The sequence below is a fragment of the Sus scrofa genome, chromosome 5 (genome assembly GCF_054392235.1).
Source record: "Sus scrofa isolate SSC_HxYL_T2T_F1_AM1 chromosome 5, Sscrofa_HxYL_maternal_Yorkshire_Landrace_v2.0, whole genome shotgun sequence".
NCBI classification, from domain to species: domain Eukaryota; kingdom Metazoa; phylum Chordata; class Mammalia; order Artiodactyla; family Suidae; genus Sus; species Sus scrofa.
In genome coordinates this window covers 48180177-48196573 of record NC_139387.1, presented here as the reverse complement: position 1 = coordinate 48196573, position 16397 = coordinate 48180177, and the positions used below count along the sequence as shown (strand labels likewise).

At 37.7% G+C, this 16397-nt stretch overlaps 1 protein-coding gene across 1 annotated transcript in view; it reads left to right on the top strand.

Moving 5' to 3' along the window:
* Positions 1-16397, top strand: part of LOC106507506 (uncharacterized) — a 420688-nt gene that overhangs the window by 30878 nt on the left and 373413 nt on the right. The window contains exon 3 of the mRNA XM_085024874.1: positions 14559-14629. Coding sequence (XP_084881000.1) covers positions 14559-14629 — 71 coding nt within the window. The remainder of the gene's footprint in view (positions 1-14558; positions 14630-16397) is intronic.

The following is a 16397-nucleotide window of genomic DNA, read 5'->3' as shown; positions in this document are numbered from 1 at the left end:
ATCTCAGTCAATCTTTCAGATGACTATAGTTCTATCTGATAGCTGAACTGTAATCTAATGAGATATGGAGCCAAGATCACCATGCTAAGCCACTTCCAATTACATGACCTATGGAAACTCTGAGATAATAAATATTGACCATTATTTTAAGTTGCTGAGAGATGGAATAATTTGTTATGCAGCATTGCATAACTATTACATATTTGACTACTTAGAAGTAGAGTGCTATCATAACAAAACTTAAAAATGTAGGAGTGACTTTGGGACCTGGCTGAGGGAAGAAACTGGAAGAATTCTCAGGAAACTATAAGTGAAAGCCTAAGGGGTCTTGAAGAGACTGTTAGTAGAGGCCTGATTACCTTTCAGAAGGTTGCCAGTGTAAAGGAAATGAGGAAATGTTTTTGGAAACTGGATTAAAGGGATCCTTGTGTAGTGGCAGAAAGGTCAGTAACACTGGCATCTGAGGTAATGTGGAAAGTAGAAAATATACCTACAGGGGGAAAAAAAAAGAAAATATACCTATGAACTGGGTGATCTAGTTAAGGAAATTTCCAGGCAAAGTGCTGAATGGCTTCCTTATAAATTCAAGGGTAATAGAAGGGAGAGGGGAGGGGTGGGGAGAGAGAGAGAGAGAGAGATGACTTGCTGTGATCCATGGATCTTGGTGGGGCCTGGACCTAAAGGTATAAGCCTGGTCCTTGCTCTTCTGGATTAGATAGAGAGAAGTAGGAAGACTTCACACTTAACCAAATTCTTCTTTGTCTGTCTAGGAGTGTGAGAGAGGTAAGTTTGTTATTATTTGGTAAATAGAAACTGAGATTCAGCTCTCCCTTAGAAGCTTCAGGAATATCAAGGCAAAGGTCTGTAAAACATAAAGTGTGTTTGCGTGTGTGTGTGTGTGTGTGTGTGTGTGTGTGTGTGTGTATCTGTGAGAAATAAAGGCCATTTCTCAGTGATATAATTTTGAAAAGAAAAATGTGTCTATCCCCTATCCACCTTTCTCCACCCACATTGACAAAATGGATTTTCCTAGATGTTATAGTGCTTTGCTTATGAATAAACTAATTTTTGCAATATTTATGATTTCAATTCCATTATGTTCTTTGTGTTTGGAAGATGTCTACAACCAGAATGAAGTGTGATCTGTAGAACTTTATAAATGTTCTAGGTATTTATAGTGGCAAAGTTCAGATCACGATATGTAGCCTAAATATATAACTTCCTGATTATTTTAAGTTCCCTAGTGGTCTAGAGGTTAGGACTTGGTGCTTTCACTGCTGTGGTTTTGGTTCAATCCCTGGTCTGGGAACTGAGATCCCACAACAAGCTGTTGCATGTCATGGCCAAAAAACAAACAAACAAAAACAAAAACAAAGTATTTTCTTTCCTACCTGCTAATAATATAGTTGGAGAACGGAAGTCACCTTGACAGTTGGTAATAGTCTCCATTCATGTTAACTGGGGATCCAATCTAATGTGATCTTGGGACTACTGATTACCAGAAGAGATGTCAGAGTTACAAAACACCGACACAGGAGTCATAGTTTCTCTGTGGAGGCTACTGCTTCTGATATTGAAAAGAAATTTTCTTGGGACTTTTTCTCTATACTCTATGTCACACTCTAAGTCCAAGTTATGTTTATCACAAACCGTATGAAATTAAAAAAAAAAAAACAACCATAGATTAGATTGTTGTATCTTCCTCAATCCAAGGGGAAATTCTTTATTTCTAAGACAAAAGTTGAATACTTCCACTTTTCCTTTGAGCCCACATGGAAAGGCCATTCAACAAGTGGGCCATTGACCCCATTTTAACAATAAGTGTGTGAGATTCCTGACAGCTTAAAACTGCCCATGAGCTCTGTCTCTGTAATTGCCTCTTGTAGGTTAGGTTTTGAAAGTTGTTCACAACAAGGTTAATATGTGAAAATAATTCTTGAATCAAAGAATTCAAGTCAGCAAGATATTAATATGCACCTTGATTTTTATTCAAGCTATTGGTGCCTTGGACATCAGTCTGAAAATTATGCAAGAGGAAATTACTCCTCAGCAGGTGCTTTGTGAAAAGGTTATGTCACATCAAATGAAATAGGTAATAGATGCTGCATAAATTTTAGATTCAATTGAGCCTTGGGTCTCACTGGGAAATGGAAATGCATGGATGACAGAATGATAAGTTACTGCATTAAGGATTTAAATACTTCATTTTTTACCAAGGGGAGTAAGCTAGATAATCATGCCTTCTCAACTGCTATTGACTACCATTGATGACACTGTTTTCTGATGATGATTTCACATGGAAGTGTATTTCTCAGTCATAAGCCATTCTGATATATGAACATCAGTCCAAATGGAAGAAGTTGTAAATAAATTAAGCTGCAAAATCATCTCTATTCCTGCCAATAACTGGTATCTCTAAGTTATGGTTCTCTTTTATATACTACTTAATTTAGAATTTTGATAAAATACTTCGTCTCATGGAGACATGAACACACTCTTTTTTTTTCTTGGTCTTTTTAGGGCCACACCCTTGGCATATGGAGATTCCCTGGCTAAGGGGCAAATCAGAGCTACAGCTGCCAGCCTACACCACAGCCACAGCAACGCAGGATAGGAGCCACGTCTGTGACCTACACCACAGCTTATGGCAACACCAGATCCTTAGCCCACTGAGCGAGGCCAGGGATCGAACCTGTGTCCTCATGGATACTGGTCAGGTTCATTTACTGCTGAGTCACAACGGGAACTCCCATGAACACACTCTTAAACATGGCTAAACGATTCCATTTGAATTTTATATTTTGAAGTCCTAAGCCCCAGTACCTCAGAACATGACTATTTTAAATATGTAGGGTCTTCGAAGTGGTAAAATGAGATCATTAAGGGTCTTCGAAGTGGTAAAATAAGATCACCAATATGTTGATGTCCTTATAAGAAGAGGAGATTAGGACACACACATGCACCGAGGAAGGAGAATGTGAAGTTATGAGGAGAAGACAGCCATCTGCAAGCCAAGGAGAGAAGTGTTAAAAGAAACAACCCTGCCAACACCTTGGTTTTGAATTTGTAGCCTCCAGAATTGTGTGAAAATACATTCATACCAGTTAAGTCACATAATTTGTGGTACTTGCTATGGTAGCCATACCAAACTAATGCAAGGTCTCAAATGGCTGTTTTGAGAAAGAACTGGAGTCTAGAAAAATTGATATTTACTCTTTCTGGTGGGGAGTTGTGCAGGAGGGATAGGTTAGTTTAGAGCAGAGTTCTCAAACTTTAGTCAACAATGTCATGATGTGTCTATAATCTGACATTCCCCTTATTCAGAAGATATTTGGCAAAAATAAGATAAGAAAGATCAAAATGTTCTGAAGCCAAAGAATGTCCGTGATACATATTATTGTAAGTATAAAGAGAAATAATATAGGATGATTCCATTTATATGTAAATTCAGTTCTTTCTAGTGTCTATATCTAGATACTGAAAAAGTATTAAGTATAGTGGGGGTAATATTAAAGGGGAAAATCTTAGCTCTTTAATAAAGTCAAATGTGTACTTCTGATGATAAAATTGTTTTGAAAAGATAATGCTTGGATTTTTCATGCTTTAAACTTGTCTTTGGGGACTTTAAAGCACTGATTTATTGATCTTTTCAAATAATCAACTTTGGGTTTTCTATACTGTTTTCTTTGTCTCTAGTTCATTTATTTCTTTTCTGATCTTTATGATTTCTTCCCTTCTACTAATTTTAGGCTTTGTCTATTCTTCCTTTTCTAGATGTTTTAGGTGTAAGTTTAGGTTGTTTATTTGAGATTTTTATTTCCCAAGATAACATTGTGTTACTATAAACTTCCCTCTCAAAACTGCTTTTGCTATATTGCATGGGTTTTGGATTATTGTATAATTGTTGTCATTTGTCTCTAAGAATCTTTTGATTTCCTCTTTGATTTCTCCAGTGATCCATTCTTTGTTTCATAGCATATTGTTTAGGTTCCAGGAATTTGTGTTTTTTGTTGTTTTTTCTTGTAGTTGGTTTCTAGTCTCATAGCATTGTGGTTGGAGAAAATGCTTGAAATAATTTCAATTTTTAAAAATTTACCAAGGCTTGACCTGCAGCTCAAGATGTGATCTATCCTGGAGAATGTTCCATGTGCATTTGAGAAGAATGTGTATTATGCTGCTTTGGAGTGGAATGTTCTATAAATATCAGTTCAGTCTATCTGGTCTAGGTTGTCTATGTTTCCTTGTTAATTTTCTGTCTGGATGACCTGTCCATTGATGTAAGTGGGGTGTTAAGTCCCCCACTGTTATTGTGTTATTGTTGATTTCTCTTTTTATGGCTGTTAGTAGTTGCCTTATATATTGTGGTGAAAAGCTCCTGTGTTGGGTGCATATATATTTATAATTGTTGTATCTTCTTCTTGGGTTGATCTTTTGATGTATCCTATAATGTAGCATTCTTCTTTGTCTCTTATTTTATTTTTTTATTTTTTATTTTTTTGTCTTTTGTCTTCTTATGGCCACACCTGTGGCACATGGAGGTTCCCAGGCTAGGGGTCTGTAGCTGCTGGCCTATGCCATAGCCACAACAACGTGGGATCTGAGCTGCATCTGTGATCTACACCACAGCTCACGGCAATGCCAGATCCTTAACCCACTGAGTGAGGCCAGGGATTGAACTCACAACCTCATGGTTCCTAGTCCGATTCGTTAACCACTGCACCACAATAGGAACTCCTCTTTGTGGATTTTTAAAGTCTATTTTGTCTGATATGAGTATTGCTACTCCTGCTTTCCTTTGATTTCCATTTACATGCAAAAACCTTCTTCTTCTTCTTCTTCTTTTTTTTTTTTGGCTTTGTGTCTTTTCAGGGCTGCACCCACAGCATATGGATGTTCCCAGGCTAGGGGTCTAATTGGAGCTGTAGCTGCCAGCCTACACCACAGCCATAGCAATGTGGGATCCAAACTGTGTCTGGGACCTACACCACAGCTCACAGCAACACCAGATTCTTAACCCACTGCACAAGGCCAGGGACCGAACCCGCCACCTCACGGTTCCTAGTTGGATTTGTTTCCACTGCGCCATGATGGGAACTCCTGCAAAACCTTCTTCTGTCTCCTCACTTTCCGTATGTATGTCTCTTTATGTCTGATGTGGGCCCATTGTGAACAGCATATATCAATGTCACTAATTATTAGAGAAATGCAAATCAAATTAGTGAAGTACCACCTCACACTGGTCAAAAGGGCCATCATTAACAAATCTGCAAATAACAAATGCTGGAGAGGAGTTCCTTTTATGGCTCAGTAGAAAGGAATCTGACTAACATCCATGAGGACACAGGTTTGATTCCTGGCCTTGTGGATTAAGTGATCCCTGGCCAGTGGATTAAGGATCTGGGGTTGCTGTGAGCTGTGGTATAGGTCACAGATGTGGCTCAGATCCTGCATTGCTGTGGCCATGGTTTAGGCCAGCAGCTACAGTATGATTTGACTCATAGCCTGGAAATCACCATGTGCCACGGGTGCAGACCTAAAAAGACAAAAGAAAAACAAGCAAAAAAACCCCCAAACCAGAGTTCCTGTCATGGCTCAGTGGTTAACAAATCCAACTAGGAACCATGAGGTTGCAGGTTCAATCCCTGGCCTTGCTCAGTGCGTTAAGGATCCAGCGTTGCCGTGAGCTGTGGTGTAGGTTGCAGACATGGCTCGGATCCTGCGTTGCTGTGGTTCTGGCGTAGGCTGGTGGCTACAGCTCCGATTGGACCCCTAGCCTGGGAACTTCCATATGCCACGGGAGCAGCCCTAGAAAAGGCAAAAGGCAACAAAACAAAACAAAATAACAACAACAACAACAAAAAAACCCAAACCCAAAACGAAACAAACAAAAAACAAATGCTGGAGAGGGTGTGGAGAAAAGGGCTCCCTCCTTCACTGTTAGTGGGAATGTAAATTGGTACAACCATTATGGTAAGCAGTATGGAGATACCTCAGAAAAGGAAATATAGAATTACTATATGATCTAGAAATCCCAGTCCTGGACATATATCTGGGCAGAACTACAATTCAAAAAAATACATGCAGGAGTTCCTGTCATGGTGCAGTGGTTAACAAATCTGACCAGGAACCATGAGGTTGCGGGTTTGATCCCTGGCCTTGCTCTGTGGATTAAGGATCCGGCGTTGCTATGAGTTGTGGTGTGGGTTGCAGACATGGCTTGGATCCTGCATTGCTGTGGCTCTGGTGTAGGCTGGTGGCTACGGCTCAGATTAGACCCCTAGCCTGGGAATCTCCATATGCCATAGAAGTGGCCCACAAAAAGGCAAAAAGCAAAAAAAAAAAAAAAAAAAAAAAAAAAAAGAAAGAAAAATACATGCAGCCATATGTTCATAGCAGCACAATAGTCAAGACATGGAAACAATCTACAAGTCCATTGCCAGATGAATGGATTAAGAAGATGTGGTACATATATACAATGGAATACTGCTCAGCCATAAGAAAGAACAAAATGCAATTTGCAGCAGCATGTATGCAACTAGAGATTCTCATACTAAGTGAAGTCAGAAAGAGAAAGACAAATACCAAATGATATCACTTATAATGTGGCATCTAAAATATGGCACAAATAAACCTATCTTCTGAAAGGAAACTGACTCACAGACATAGAGAACAGACTTATGGTTGCCAAGGTGGAGGGGGAAGGGAGTGGGATGGACTGGGATTTTGTTGTTGGTAGATAACATTTAGAATGGATAAGCAATGAGGTCCTGCTGTACAGTACAGGGAACTGTATCCAATGTCCTGTGAGAAAACATGATGGAAGAAAGTATAAGAAAAAGAATGTACAAATAGGTATGACTGGGTCACTATGCTGTATAGCAGAAATAGCACAACACTGAAAATCAACTATACTTTAATAAAAAAAATTTAAAAAGCCACTGATTTAAAAAATGGCTTTTTTAAAATAAGAAATTCATGGCAGACACTTGTATTGTAGTAGAAATGTTATAACATTTGTTTAATATCTTACTTCTGGCTGATATTGTTCTTTTTAATATGTCTCACCATTGGAAAGAAATCTGGTGATAAGCAAAGCTTACATTGATATAGTCTATAACTGAGTACTTATGTTTTAAGTACTATTGTAGGCATTATAACAATGGTGAAGAAGACAAGCAAGCCCTTACAATAAGCTTATATCTAGTAGTGGATTCGGTAGTGAGATAGACAATAATCGGTCAATGCATAAATGTGATTTTTCATGATGACTATGCATGGAATCACTGTGTAGGAATCACCAAAAAGGAATGGCATTTTTCTAGATAGGGACTAGCAATCCTTGAATTTACGATGGTTTCCAATCAGCAAATTTTTTTCCCCTTTAACTCAATATCTCTTTCTGGGAACAATTCATTTTTCATTCATTTTAATCTTAAAATGGATTATTTATTTAATTTGTAGCATATTTTTCTTTTCAGTTATTGTATTGTTCATCTCTGTTTGTTCTTTGAATTTTCTATCTCTTTGTTAAACATTTCTTATTTCTCAGTCTGTGCCTCCATTCCCCCCCCACCAAGATCTTGGATCATCTTTACTATCATGACTCTGAATTCTTTTTCAGGCAAGTTTCCTAGCTTCACTTAGTTGTTCTTCTGGGGTTTTGTCTTATTCCTTTGTTTGGAACATATTTCTCTGCCATTTCACTTTATTTATCTTTCTGTGTTTGTGGTCTGTTTTTCAATGGTTGCAGGGTTGTAGCTCCCTTTGCTTCTGGTGTCTGCCCCTTGTTGGGTGAAGTTGATCCAAGGGCTTGCTCAGGCTTTCTGGTGGGAAGACTGGTGCCTACCCACTGATGGCTGGAGCTGTATCTTGACCTTCTGTTGGGCAGGGTCATGTCAAGTGTTGTGTTTAGAGGTGGCTGTCTGCTCAGGATGACTTTAGGCAGCCTGTCTGCCACTGGTTTGGGCTGTGTTTTCATCCTGTTGGTTTTTGCCTGAGGCATCCCAATACTGGAGTCTTCAGGCTGTTGGGTGGGGCCAGGTATCAATGCCAAAATGGTGACCTCCAGCAGAGCTCATGCTGATGAATATTCCCTGAGGCTTCCACCACCAACGTCATTGCTCCACAGTGAGCCATAGTCAATCCCCACCTCCTGAGGAGACCCTCCAAGACTTGCAGGCAGGTCTGGCCCAGGCTCCTATGGATTCATTACTTTGCTCTGGGTCCTAGTGTACTTGAAACCTTGTGTGCACCCTCTAAGAGAGGGGTCTCTATTTCTGGAACTACAACCAGAACTCCTGTAATTTTTTTTGGTGGTATCTCATAGTTTCTGTGGGTTCCCATGCTGGCTCAGTGAGTTAAGAATCTGGCTAGTATCCATAAGGATGTGGGTTCGAACCCTGACCCTGCTCAATGGGTTAAGGCTGGCATTGCCACAAGCAGCAGTGTAGGTCACAGATGCAGCTCAGATCTGGTGATGCTGTGTCTATGGTGTAGGCCAGCAGCTGTAGCTCCAATTTGACCCCTAGCCTATCCCCCAGTCCTGTGGAACTCCTGTACTCAAGCCCCACTGGCTTTCAAAACCAAATACTCTGGGGGTTCCTATTCCCAATGCTAGATCCCAAGGCTAGGGAAATTGATGAGGGGCTCAGAACTCTTGCTCCTGTGGGATAATTGTTTTCCAGTTTGTGGTCACCCACCTGGGGGGCATGGGATTTAATTATATCATGAAAGTGCAACCTCCTGCCATCTTGTTGTGGCTTCTTCTTTACCTTTGGGTGTAGAAAATCTTTTAAATTATTTCCATTTTCACTTTTTTCTTTCTTTTATTTTATTTTTTAAATGGCCATATCTGCAGCATATGGAAATTCCCAGGCTAGGAATCAAACCTGAGCGATGGCTGCAGAAACGCCAGATTTTTAACCTACTGCACTGGGCTAGAGATTGAACTTGTGCTGCCACAGAGGCAATTCCCAAATCCTTAACCTGTGTGCCACAGTGAGAACTCCCAGTCTGTTTCTGATGGTTGTTCAGCAGTTAGTTGTGGTTTGGGTGGTTTCATGAGAGGAGGTGAGCTCAAATCCTTCTATTCTGCCATTTTGAGACACTAGGGTCCTTAATTTTCAATTCTTATGTTTTATTTTATTTTTTAGTAATCCAAATCAGGAGATTTTTTAAAAAGTGTTCATGTCTAGAGGAAAGTGATAGATAGCTAAATTTTGCAATCTTTGGGTTGGTGTGATTTCTTTATTTTGTGTTAATTGTGGAATCATCTGCATTCTTACACTTCTATTTGTTAATCCATTCATTCACTCTTCCAACCCACAGTATTTTTTTCACTTAAGGCAGCAGTAAAAATTAATAATTAAATTTATATAATTAACTTTAAATTATATAATTAATCAATACGTAATAATTTATTTTGTAATCCTCAAGAGAAAACTTTTGTGAGCCACACGGGAAGTCTATCAAGAGCAAACTTTTAATACTCTATATGATGAAATGTGAAGGAGACATAAAGCACTTCTGCTGATTACTAAAGTATGATAGCTTGAAGAAAGGTACATGAATTGTAAGTTGAAAGGCAACATTTCCATGAAACCTAATATTTACTTGGAAGAAAATCTGACACAAAATTATGATTTTTTAAAAAAAATTTTATTTATTTATTTTTAATCTTTTTTGTCTTTTTACCTTTTCTAGGGCCGCTCCCACGGCATATGGAGGTTCCCAGGCCAGGGGTCCAGTTGGAGCTGTAGCCCCCGGCCTACACCAGAGCCACAGCAACGCGGGATCCCAGCCGCGTCTGCGACCTGCACCACAGCTCATGGCAACGCTGGATCCTTAACCCACTGAGCAAGGCCAGGGATTGAACCTGCAACCTCATGGTTCCTAGTCAGATTCGTTAACCACGGTGCCACAACGGGAGCTCCATAATTATGATTATTTTGACTTGAGTGTTAACATGATTTTCTTGAAAACAAACGATGTGATCCTGTCAGTTCAGGGAAGGTAAGTGATGGTATTTGCCAACCTACAAGTATTTACTAAACCTTTTCACAGTTTGGATTTAAGAAACTGAATTTCTAGCAAGGCAAAAAAGGCTAAGAAGGTTTCCAAAGTATGTTCTCATTATATGAATCCTAAATGGAAATCCTAAACTAAAGAAATGTGTATATAAAAAATGCAGCTTTGGATCCACTAAATGGAGAAGGCTGTATTAGTCCTCAAGGAATTTATGCAGATGAGTGTTCTCTGCAGGTTGGGACTTGAAATGGTCTAGTTCGTTGTACAAGGTTATTATTTAGTATCTTTCATTTATTCAAAAATTATTTATTGAGTAATTGCCATTGAAAAGGAACTACATTGATCCTGAAGGAATATAAAAGTGGATGAGATTCTATACTTTTCTCAAGTAGTTTATATCCTAATAAAGAAGATGATATGTTTATATAGGTGACCATCCGCCTGGTGATATGTAAAACTTCTAAGTCAAGGAATTCATGGGAAGTAATTATAACTCTTACATTATTGGATGTTTTGTGGAGGGACTTGAAGGCCACACTAAGGACTTTACAGTTTGATAGGTGGGGGGAATCTTGTTTTTGAACCAGATTAATGGAATAAAAGAAGAATTGGGCAGCACTAAATTTCTCTTCATACCACCCTGATGTCCATATTCATTTGCTATTATCTGTATTTCCTCTTGAAAATGTAAGTTCCAGGAAAGTAGGGTCTTTTTTTTTTTTTTTATTGCTGTTATTGCCAGCGTTTGAAATAGTGCCTGATATCTAGTCTGTTCTCAAATATTTGTTAACTAGTGAATAGATTAATCCAGAAGTTCTCAAACTTTCTCAGTTCATGATGAAAAAAAAAAAAAGAAAAAAGAAGAAAAGTAGTAGCTCCAATCTATTTTCAAACAGTGCTTGTTTTTGTATCACAGTAACCATAGAAACTCAGCTTCATAAAGATATGACAGTAATTAAAGGAATATAGTGTGAACTAATGGTGAAACTGAACTGCTTTGGGCTAAGAGTAGTATCCAACAGATGTCAAGATATGTTTCACTTGAAAATTTAAAATATCTTGCAGTGGCCCTCAAAGTTTTTGCTGTGCCCTCGCGTGCCTTGGTGCACAATTTAAGATTAAAAAAAAAAAATTGAGTTCCTATAACCTCTCTGTTCTTTATAGGACATATTTCTATGATCCTACTAAATTTAGCATTTTTAGCCAGGTTTTCCTTTTTCCAGTTGCTCTAATTCTAGGCCTCAAGCCACTGAATAGGTCACAAAGGTGAAACTGCTTTGCCTGGTATGAGTGCCAAAATAAGTAAGCAATTGACCAATTAATCATGATAACTATTCCATATAACTAGACCAACATTTTAAATCTAAGCTGTGGTAGGAATGTGTAATGTTTAACATATTTCTATGAAATGCTCCAAGAAAAAAGTGATCAATATTCAAATAAAGTTGTGAAATCTGCAAATTTTTATGTTTATCCTCAATAAAAGTGTAGGTGTGATTATAAGTTTTGCCATTGATTTAGTAACTTTTGGAGAAAAGTTTATAGTAACATTGAATATACACATCAATTATAGGTCAAATCCTTGATTCCAAAAACATTATAAGGTGAACATTATAAGGTAAAAAAATGCTTTGAGAAGACTTACATTAAAAAAAAAACACACTTTATTTTCCCCCCTAGGTTATCCAAAACTGTTACTAAGCAGAACCCTACTGGACCTTCCCAGGGCAAGTCCCTCCCCAGGATCCTCTGCTTTAGCTTCTCACTGAAGTACCTAGATAGTATCTAATGCACATTTCCTAAGTTGTTTGTCGATGTGAAAACCTCTACAAATGAAAGATGTTTAACTATTTGATGACTATGAGCACATAGCCCCCAGGCCTCCTGGAGCCTAAGGGTTGATAATGTTGATCTTGTTCCCTCACCATCAACCAATCAGAGAATTGTGAATGAATTAATAACACATTCTGTGACCCTCCACACTCACCTGGCCTTTAAAACTACTTTGCAGAGTTCCCATTGTGGCTCAGCAGTAACAAACCCAACTAGTGTCCATGAGGACATGGGTTTAATCCCCGACCCTGCTCAGTGGGTTAAAGGATCCAGCATTGCCCTGAGCTGTGGTAAATGTCGCAGACACCGCTTGAATCCCAAACTGCTATGCCTCAGGCATAGGCCAGCAGCTGTAGCTCAAATTTAATCCCTAGCCTGGAAACTTCCATATGCCATGGGTGTGGCCCTAGAAAGAAAAAAAAGCTTTGCTAAAACTTTTGGAGAAATTTGGGTTTTCATGGGCTTGAGCCACCCATCTCCTTGCTTAGCCCTGTAATAAAACTTTCTCTGCTCCAAACTCTGATATTTCAGTTTGTTTTGCTTCATTGTGCATTGGGTATACAAACTTGTATTCATTAGAAAAATTATTTGACTACAAATGTCTTCTTTCGTATATCACTTATTCCTATATTGTGATATCAATAATCAAAAAATTCTTCCTTATAAAATAGACCTCAAACATTGGATTCAAAAGTGTTCAAAGGATGTTTTTAGGAATACCTTGAATTTTTTTTCTGATCAGATTTCCCACTAGGTGGTAGTGTTACAACATCAAAATCCTTCACAATAATGGCCTGGCAGCTCCAATCCAATTCCATAGTGCCTGCTATGTGTAAAATACTGCCTAATGATGCAAGGGCTAGTGATTTTTGGAAAAAAAGAATCCAAGCCTTTTCATTTTCAGACCAATTCTCTCTCCATTACACACAGTATGTATACTTAAGAAAGTAATTGCCTAGTTTCTTTAATTAAGAGTCTTTGAGAAGGTATATACTTATAGACTTGTTAAAGAACTGTTTCTAAGGAGTTTACACAAGGCAAATCTATGAGAGGGCGAAACTTGCAGCGCACAAGATTCATGAAACCTATGAAAAATTTTCATCAATTCCTAAACCTCAGTAAGGTGAGAGATGTAGTTTATTCTAGAAACTGTTCAGTTCAGGAAAACTTACAGAGCAGATATAAAGCAGTTCTAGCACATGTGATGAATACTATACTCCAGGTCATAGTGTGATAACTGTCTTGTGATTTCCTAAATGTATGATAGATGGTGTAATATTACAACAAGAAGTGACTTTAAGGATTGGCTTGTTTGAGCCAGATGAGGTTAGGCCAAATTATTTGTCAGGATCACAGGAATAGCTCTAGCACACGTGTGAACACAGTAAAATCTAAGCAGATCTTTTGATTTTTAGATCATTGTTCTGGCTTTCATCATTTCCAGGACATTTGATACATATCTTTCTACCTGAAGATATACATCCAGTTTCAGGGCTAGGCTCTTCTGAGTTTCCCTGTGTTGATTGAAAAACCAACCAACAAACAAAACCTATAAGTTAAGAATTATATTTTATTTGGCAGACGAAACTGAGAACTTAAGCCTGAAATGCAGCCTCTTAAATAGCTCTAAGGAATTGCTCTAAAGGAGTAAGAGAGGAAAAAGGATATATAAGGTTTTTTGCAACAAAGACCAGGTAGTTAGAACATCAAAAGATTACTGTTAAATAAAGAAAACCAGACATTTGCAATTAATTAATTTAATTTTTTCTACACATGGGAAGATGCAAGAGTCTGGGCTCATTGAAATCATTCCTTTGATATGCACCTTGGCTTTGTAGGACCAGTATCTTGTGCTCTCCCACATTGAGTCCCCTCAGGGTGCACCATTGAGGGCGGCTGCCAAGGCTGAGGGCTTGGCAGCAGGCATCTCATTTTCTCCATCTGAGTTCTCTCAAGGCTCACTGTTGGGGGCGGCTGTAGTAGCTTTATGGCTGCCGACATCTTTTGTTTACTGATATGGCAGGCAACATTTTTCATTTACACCTGCCTATCCAGAACTCCTTGCAATATGAGCAAAAATCTATCTGATAGAATGAAATCATCTTAGCATTCATAGAACCTGGCATGGTGCCTAGCACACCACTAGTAATCTCATAGTATGGATTCCTCTATTTTGACCCATTCCCTCATTACTATACAGTCAGAGAGTTGTTCCAGTGGATCGGAGGCAAGGGGGATTATTTAATAAAGCCCCCCTTAATTTTTGGTAACATCTATTTTTAGCAGTAACTTTTTGGAAAAAACATTGCTGCTTTTCTTGCCTATCACATATGGTTTCTGTATTATGATTGTATATTATATAGCAAACTCCTTTCCCACCCTGATATTAATATAAATTTTTCTATATTTTTCCTTAGTATTCCTTATTGACATTAAAGCTTTAATCATTCTAGAATTTATTTGTGCATGAGGTTAGTTTTTTTTTTAAACCCCTCTTGACTTATCCTTTCCCCACTGATTTAAGGAGTCCCATCTGTTATGATTTTTACATATAACACCATAATAATACCATCCATAGTTGTATATAAAATACAATAATAATAGCACAAAAATAAAAATGGTAATTTATATATACAATATGTGCTAAAACATGGAAGAAAATATATAATGTGTTTCCATAATTTTATTATATTTTACAGATTTGTCTATTTCCCTGACTTTTTGTAATGGAAAGGACAGAATACATTATTTTCTTCTTTGCAACAAATGGGTAAGCATATTTAATAATATTGTCAATATTTAGTATGGAGATGGTTAGCTAAGTGATAATACTCAGTCCCAATAATGTGTACATTGACAGATGTATGAAGATCTAATTTTTGTTCCTGTCAAAACTGAGGATTATCGGAGATAACCAGGTACTATGGTGACAAAAATCCCTGAGCTGAGTAGGGGTTTGCATGTTTTTCAATCAGCTCTTACAGTTATCTCAGATAGGTCTTGCTTATGTTTGAGAAACATAGTAACTGAGAATCATTCTAAATAGCACATTATCTCCTTTCCTAGAAACATAATGATTAAGTATTTAAGGACAGTTGAAAGGATCAGAATAATCCTGAAGATCAAGACAACAATTTTCTCATTCTCAAGTTTCTGAAATAGAAAAAAAAAGATAAAAGATGGATGTTAGTAAATTGCACGAGGTTATTAAGAGGATTAAATGAAATACCAAAAAATTACCCAGTCCCAATAAGATGATTAATGACATCTTCCCTAAGAGAGGTTCTATGAGATCTTCATGGGCAGTAGAAATTTTAGTAAGAATATAGAAAAGAAAAAAAAAAAAGCTCAAATATGGAAGTGATAAGCCTTATTCACATTTATTAAAGAACAACTGGATGGATCACTAATGAATATTAGATTAACATTTTATGAACTATGGAATGTTCTTTTTTCTCTGGAATATGTGCCTAATGCCACACACTTCACAGGAAAAGTTCATGTGCTTTTACCATATGGGTAGGATAACCTTTTAATTTTATTTGAGGAAGAAGAGTTTCATATACCTTTGTTAATTAGCTCTGTAGGTTAGGTCAAAGTAAGTTTCTTTAATTTGGAGATACTCTGTTGAGTTCTAGCAGGTCTCTTGTTAATTAGAACGTTATTAATCGAAAAGGTAGAATGTATTCGATTTGTGTTTTTGAGGAGGAAATCTCGAAGATGTTATTTCTGTAGGTCTGAAGCCCACAGATTAGAAACCACTTTACTGGGTCTGATAGTTTTAGTATCAAATCAAGAATTTTGTACTTGGCTGGTTGGAAGAGGAAAAAGAAAAATTTTAAACAAATACTTTTAATCACTCTATGTATCCATTTTCTTTCACAGTGTTAATAAAATAAAGGTAAAGGACTTGGGTTTAAACATTGAAATGGCTTGGGAGTTCCCATCATCAGTCAGTGGTAACAAACCTGACCAGTATCCATGAGGATATGCTTCCCCGTCCTTGCTCAGGATTCAGCATTGCTGTGAGCTGTGGTGTAGGTTGCAGATGCATCTTGAATCCCACATTTCTGTGACTGTGGCATAGGCCAGCAGTGGCAGGTGTAACCCTGATTCGACCACTTAGCCACAGGGAACTTTCATATGCCACAGGTGTGGCCCTACAAAGCAAAAAAAAAAAAAAAAAAAAAAAAAAAAAAAAAAAAAAATAGAAGTGGTTTTTGACCACATGGACTATGAGTATTGACTACATTTGGTTAAAAATTGAAATTACTTTGGTATATTGTTTTTCTGACCACAACATTATTCTGATCCTAAACAAAACAGGCCATAGCTTTAGAGCAATATAACAGAAACAAAGGTTTACAATTCTGAAATCTTATCTTCCTTTAGTTGCAGTTAGGCAGCACACATGCCTTAATCTATTTAGCATATCCTAACTAGATTTCTTTAAAAAACACTTGAACAAACATATCAATGGAAAAATGGTCCAAGGATATGAGTCGGTAATTAAAAATTCGTATTGTGGGTACACGTAT